This window comes from Hordeum vulgare, chromosome 3H (genome assembly GCF_904849725.1).
Source record: "Hordeum vulgare subsp. vulgare chromosome 3H, MorexV3_pseudomolecules_assembly, whole genome shotgun sequence".
In the NCBI taxonomy this organism is placed as follows: domain Eukaryota; kingdom Viridiplantae; phylum Streptophyta; class Magnoliopsida; order Poales; family Poaceae; genus Hordeum; species Hordeum vulgare.
This window is the reverse complement of record NC_058520.1, coordinates 301,079,998-301,087,221: the sequence shown is the minus strand read 5'-3', so window position 1 is coordinate 301,087,221 and position 7,224 is coordinate 301,079,998. Positions and strand designations below refer to the sequence as shown.

The 7,224-nt window shown below is 46.7% G+C and overlaps 1 protein-coding gene across 1 annotated transcript; it reads left to right on the top strand.

Moving 5' to 3' along the window:
* The first annotated feature begins 1,271 nt into the window (after window positions 1-1,271).
* Window positions 1,272-5,255, top strand: LOC123443695 (uncharacterized protein At1g51745-like). Its single transcript, XM_045120194.1, has 3 exons — window positions 1,272-1,725; window positions 2,447-3,489; window positions 3,947-5,255. Exons 1-3 carry the CDS (start codon window positions 1,517-1,519, stop codon window positions 4,975-4,977), a joined length of 2,283 nt encoding a protein of 760 aa, XP_044976129.1. The 5' UTR covers window positions 1,272-1,516; the 3' UTR covers window positions 4,978-5,255.
* The last annotated feature ends 1,969 nt before the right edge of the window (window positions 5,256-7,224 follow it).

The window sequence follows — 7,224 nt, the reverse complement described above, 5'->3', positions numbered from 1 at the left end:
CAAAGGATTTGGGTTGATATAACATTTATTTGGAGTTAACATGCAACTACGGGTTCGACCGCTAGATGCGGGTCGAAACCCTATCCTTCCGTCTCGCGAAAAGTCCCACCACCTCACAGCCGACGCCTCCAATCCGCCGGCGCGTGCCTTCATTCCGCCGCGTAGCTGCTCCATTCCACCGCCATCGATGGCCAACTCCGGCGGTCGTAGGAACGACAACCCCGAGAGGGCTCATTGCGTCAGATCCGACGCAACCCAGAAGCGTGTCGTCCGCCATTTCACGCAGTGGGGCCCGGCGCCGGCGCCGGCGCTCCTCCGTCTCAAGACAGAGAAGTACGCCCGCGCGCGCGGCTGCCTCACCGTCGACAGCTCCTCCGAGGCGTCGAGCTCGCGCTTGCGCTCCTCCCTCCCCCAAGTGACGAGGGAGCTCGGGGACCTCCCGCCGGTGAAGATGGAGCTCGAGGAGCTTGAGGAGCCGGAGGCCGAGGCGGTGCTGGAGCAACATGCCGGGGCCGTCGTCGGACTGGAGGATTTCCTCCCCCCAACGGAGGCAGATAGCCTTTTACCCGCGCTCCTGGCGCGGGAGGCGGAAGAGGACCAACAGCGCCACCGGAGGGAGGAGGAGATCGACACCATGCTCTACGAGAAGGGTGTCACGTCGGCCCTCGCCTTCGGCCAGAAGGTGGAGGAGTGGCACCGTGAAGCGACTATGCAGGAGCACATGTACGTCGAGCTCTCCACCGACGAGGACGACGACTGAGCGCACTGCACATCTACTACCGTACGAGCTCGACTCTGGAGAGCTCAATTTTGCGTAGTGCTGTAGGATAGCTAGTTGCTCCGATGAGCTCCGGTCTGCTCCAGTAGGATAGCTTACCTCTACCCCGTGTAGTATGTATCATCGTCTACTATGTACGAACTCTGAATGAAGCGTGGTCTGCTATTTCGTTTGTGAATGTTTTTTTTTCAAATTATGTAGTTTGATTATACGGGGTTTGTTCTGCAGCGTAATATTTCACCCGATAAAATCCCAGATTGTCGAATTATAAAACGCGTTTGCAGATCGCAATTATATAGGGTGTGTTAGAGATGCTCTTAACGGGCTCTCATTACGGGTTAGTAGGAAAGGCCAATTCCACAAGCAAGGAAATAGCCAACCCCTCAAAAAAAAAAAAAGCAAGGAACTAGCCCAACCCACGTTCAGGCCATGGTACACGTAACCCCCCACCGGCCTACCCCCCATTCCCTTCTTCCTCTTCCCCAGACAGGGAGACCCCACCCCCCCTTCCGCCTCCCCCTTTCTACTTCTCCATAGCACGGAGACCTCCCACCTCCACAGAACAGCACCACCGCCGCCCCCGCCGCCGCTCGCGCCGCTGAGCGCTGCCTTCGCACCTTCATCTGCTTCCCTCTTCGCGTTCTTAGACAAGAAAGTCGTTCTTGGCTTGATCAATTTTGGTCTGAGCGGAGGGGCAGCTGATGGTCGTGAGCCGGTGAGGGTGGCGGCGGTTCCGGTATGGGAAGCGTCGGTGGATATGAGGAGTTCCCCGCCGGCGTGACGGGGGCGGACGCGGAGGTGGGGGCGCTAGTCTGGGTGCGCCGCCGCAACGGATCCTGGTGGCCCGGCCGGATCCTTGGCCAGGACGAGTTACCCGAGAACTGCGTGGTTCCACCGCGCTCCGCAGGCACACCCATCAAGCTCCTCGGCCGCCCGGACGGCAGCATGTCCGTACAAACCCTCTTCCTAATTGCTTCTCTGTTTCTTTTGTTGTGCTTATTATGCATGCGCAGATTCGATCTGCTCGATAACCCGTGCTATGGTTGGCTATTCGGTCTATCACGTCATATATTTTCTTTTCTCCTGATGATGCCATCCATATTTTCCACTTCAGCAAACGATACCGATTAGCAACATCTGCTGTTTCTTGCTACCCATAGAGTAGTATTAGTATGCAGTATCTCTCTCAGACTTGGAAATGGTGAAAACTAGGTACACCCTTTCACTATCCATTTTCCCACCGCAAAAATCTTGTAAGGCATTAGAAGGATCAATTAGGAGACAAACATATTGCATTTCTCTGTATGCCAGAAGATAAGTGCCACACATCAAGATTTTGGTTTAATTGTTATGCTGACTTGTGCAAAGGCAATGATTTCTATCTGAACATATGCCCCCCCCCCCTCCCTCTTGTCAAGCTTAGTTTATAATTACATTTCTTGCCTGGATGAACTGGCGGTTCCTTATGTTTATTCACTTCCATTGCCCTTGCATCTTTACTCTGTACATTGCTTCGGAAGAGAGCTTTTCATTTCAGGTTTTGTTTTTCAAGTTTTGTCTCATTTATTTTGCACTTAATTCCCTTTTGCTACTTTGCATAGTTTATTTTCTTGTTCGTGTATCTTAAGTCTGATTTTTTTAATCTTGTTCTCTTTTACTTCACCATAGTGACTGGTATAATCTCGAGAAGTCTAAGCGTGTGAAGGCATTCCGGTGTGGTGAGTATGAAGAATGTATAGAAAAAGCGAAAATTTTGGCTCGCCAGCAAAAGAGGACCTACAATGAAGGAAAGTATGTTCGCAGGGAGGATGCCATTATGCACGCCCTTGAAATAGAAAGATCGCGCCTTCCAGATGAAGATGAGATGGACGATGCTATGTGTGCATCCGAGAACAGGTATTCTGCGAACTCTAAAAACATAGGTGGGGCTAGCAGAATATCTTCTCGGATTGAAAGGGGTCTGTATGATATTGAAGAAAACTCAGCTCAAGGTTTATCTGAAGCTTCAACATTTTTCAAGCTGCCACAAAATATATCCTCTTCAAGCACTAGGTATGCTTCATCGTCAAGGAAGAAACGGAAGGCATCAAATAAATTTGAGGATGACACAGTTAAAGGATTCCGGCGTATGAGAGACCTTATTGGGTCAAACAGGGTCCCCAAACAGAAGTCAAGTGCTGGTTCTTTTTCAAATGGGTATCATGATTTACCTCATCTTGAAAGTGGGCCAAGCTTTGGCTATGAGTTGCCTAGCACAAATGGAATAAACAAGAGTAAGCAGTCTCATTCATTGCCAAAAAGGAAACGCTCCAATATTGGGCAAGCTTATGAAAATTCGAGAAAGAAAGATAGGCGACGCCCTTTGTCGAAGTTATGTAAAGATTCAGCAGTGAAAGTTCCAACATATTGGGATGCTTCAGGGCAGTCTTCTATCCAGTTCCCTGGACACAAACTGTCGAACGTGTTTGAATCAAATTGGGGGGGATTTTCTGTGCCAGGAAATTTAAATTGTTCCTACAGCTCGGGCACTTCAAGTGTGGAGACTTTAGCAGATGCCTTATGTACTAATTGCAGTGGTGCTAGCAAAGCTTCTAAACTAAAGGAAGCTGAAGTCTTGGACAGGTCTGGGTCTGGGTTTCTTAATGACGTCTGCTCTGATGATGAGTTTCTTGATGCTCCCCGTACTATGGAGGACGATGTAACAACAGAAGGTAAATGTATAGTGCCGCTTCCCTTGATTCCACTTTCAGTTGCTTTATACATTTGGGCACTATGTTCAAGATGATGACCATCATATAGCGGGTAAATAGATATGCAAGAAGTCATGTGTTTGTTTGTAATACTCTTTGAGCAACCTTTGAAATAGGGGTTTTGCGAGTCCAGGTTTTGTTAGTATAAGCTCGTCCATGCTTTGTGATCAAGTCGACCATGTGTTAGAGGTGAATCCTGTACACATATGATGCTTCCTCTACCAGCCTGATCTTCCATATTTCTACCATATAGCTTTGGGATTTATCACATTTAGTTTAGTATGCACATTCGTCATTTCAATCGCTTCTTACGGAAGTTACTGATCATGTTGCAAATGGTGAATATCTGCTCATTTTTTCACTGCCTGAACTATCACAGAATGCACTTCTTAATGCTTCTCAACTCATCTTTTATCAGGCCATTTGCACACACATGGATCTTATGCTTCTGTAAAGGACGAGACCATAAATGGCAAGACACAAACTACTGACTATAGCAGAGAACACACACCCTTACTTCGTGATAATACAAGTTCGAAGAAGAAAAACATACTGGTTACTTCAGTAAGCTGCAACATGGATGAAAGCTTGATGGTGCAACAATATGGAAGGACAATAAAATGCAAGGAACAAGATGAAGATGTTACTGGGTTGGATGCAGGAGTGGGAAGTGCTAGTGATCCTGGGAGTAGCATGAAATTTGTGCTGATTCCTCCAGATGATGGTGCTGGCATTATGGGGCAACAATATTATGAAAGCGGGCCCGAGCATGATGAGTCATTTGAAACTCTAAGCAACCATTCACACTCTGAAAAGGTTGGGGCAGCATCCCCATATTATGGGTCACCGCTTCAAGTAATACCGCCTGAGCAGAAACCTGATATGAAATCTACAAGATGCCATGTGGTAAAGCCAATCAAGAGTGTACAAGCAGACTATAAACTTTATGATGTTGAGTTGGCAGTCGAAGGAACCTACAAGGACCACCGTGCACCTCTTGTTTCTCTGACAAGTAAATGGAACCGTAAACCTGTTATGGGGTTCCCTGTACCTGTTGTTGTTTTGGATGACAGTTGTCATGTGGAGAGTAGAGATAATCAACATCTGGCAAAGAACAGTCTTACCCACTTGCTAAAGAGGAGCGAAGTTGCAGAACCGCGCCAGCCAAGATCGTCACATGCATCTAAATCGAAACTTGGTGGCCGTAAAAAGGTTTCAGAGCATGATATGGATAAGTCCTGGCGGCCACATACCAAGAAATCAGCATCTTCACCGAGGAAAATGCGCAGGCTCTCATCTTTTGGCAGCAGCCGTAGAGAAAGCACAAACAAAAATACTGTAGTTCAGAAAATTGGCAGGCCAACTATCGCGTGCATCCCGGTTCGACTTGTTTTCAGTAGGATCAATGAAGCATTAAGCTTTCAAGTGAGATCAGAAAACACTACCTGAGGTGCTCTGCCAGGACTTTGAATTAAAGAGGGCCTCCGATCATACAATTTCTAGCTTTTCATGTACATTAGTCGCCATAATTTTTTAAAGCTTGATGCCTGGCATGTTTATATGACTATTATGTGCTTGTAATCCATAAGTGCAGTAGGCAATTATTACTTACCCACGGCCAGTGTTGGGTGAGACTTCCATGGTGGAAGGAAATAAGCAGCATCAGTAATTTTGCGCTGATGGTGTTGAAGCAGGGAAGGAAATAAGCAGATTTAGTATTTCTCTAAGCTGATACAAATCCTGGCAGTAACTTGGTTTAGACTGGTGTAGAAAACACCAGTCAAGTTTCAAATTTAAATCTCAAAATTTTGCATTTGTAGTCGTAAGCAAATTGTTCTGCTACCAAGGCCTTTGACTTGGGAGGCCGCAAGCATCCAACTTGAGAAAGAGAAGAATGATGTCGCTGCTGTAAGACATGACTGATGGCTTGAAACAATGAAGCATCCTAAAACAAGATTTGAGTGCACCATCAGACGCAGAGGGCCTCGTTTGGCAGAAGTGGATCGGAGGGGATTTCAGGGGAATTTCCTCACGCGGCTCAGAAACCCGGCTTGAAACCATGAAGCATCCTAAAACAAGATTTGAGTGCACCATCAGACACAGAGGGTCTCGTTTGGCAGAAGTGGATCGAAGGGGATTTCAGAGGAATTTCCTCACGCGGCTCAGAAACCCCGATGGCCCGTTTGGTACACGGGGTTTCCGCGGCCCAATCCCTTCGATACCCTACTTCCCAGGTGGTTTTCAGCCCTCGAGGGGTGACTCGGGGATTTGGAGGAGCCGCGGCCGCCGCCTGACTCCACCTCAAGACGCCGTCGCCCGATGCCTCGACGCCGACATACCTCCTCCGGCATACCCTAGCGGTAAGCCCTCGTCTCACCTCGCCCCGCCTCCCCCTTTTCCCTCGTCATCTAGGTTTCTTCCATCCGTCTGGCCATAGCTGTCGTCCCATCCTCCCCGGCCAGCTCGCCAATGAGGCCATGTCTGAGGGCACCAAGGCTGTCCCCAAGTTCACCTCCTCATAATTTAGTTGCGTCCCTCTTTCTTCTTGGTGGATGAGATCAATGGTGCTCTGTAGTTAGCTGTTCGGACTTTGTGGCCTTGTAATTTGTGCTGGTTGTGTGGGATTGGTCACACTGTTTCATGATCTGGAGAAATAATAATAGCAGTTTCTGCTCTTGCTATAATCTTGTGTGTGCTACTTTGTTTTGGTTCAATCTGTCGTGCAAGCTTCTGTTTCTTTGTAAATCGATGCACGCACCCAGTGAAACTTGTAGAGATGTTTTTGTGTTAGCCTTTGAGTTTTGAACTTGCATGTCGTCAGGTTGCTGCTAAACAGAGTAGTATATTGTTCATTAACATGGCAAGGAAGAATAAGATCAGCCTAATTCACAGCTGTAATAAAGTACAAACTCTCTCTAAATCGTGGCAGACAACGACTCTGAACTTGCTGAATGCTGATGTTTGTGACAAGCATCCTGTTTTAGTTAACTGACGAAAGTGGCGATATCTTCGCAATAAACTCAGTTTCAGCGCCCGACCTTTGTTCTATCTGCTCGCTCAATGGCCATGATTGCCTAAAACATCACCGTTACTCATGCAGGTATTGCTGTTACTGCTATGTTGACACAATTAGTTGTACTTTTTCAGTTGTGCTGTTTGTTTGTTTACTCGTTCTGAATTTGTGATGAAACCATATCAATTAGTCTAGTCTGCTCGTCTTGCAATTTGTTTCGAATTTGTTTACTCATCCTGTAATTTGCGATGAATCATTTTAAGAGTACTTATATTTGACATCTAGTCTACATGGCTCTAGTGTAATTGGTTCTAGTTTAATTTATGGCAACATTGTTTTTTTATGTATGACAACATTGGTTGTCCACTCTCAGATTATATAATACAATTTGAAAATTTGTTAAACAACTAAGCAAGGAAATTTTGTTTGTAGTTTCTCATTATTTAAGCAAGGACATTATGGAGCTAGCTTCTCATGCATCTATCTTCTCTTCTAGCTAGCTAGCTAACTTGCCCCATCTCCGTTGAACTCAATCTATGTAATGGACTGTAATGCCCCAAGAGTGTAACTTGCCTTATTGGAACCTTCTGTATGTGGGTCCATCTTATCAGTGCCATGAGAGTTCAATGCATGTGTTATTTCATGTGATGACACCTTGTCTTGTTTTCCCTTTGCATTCATGC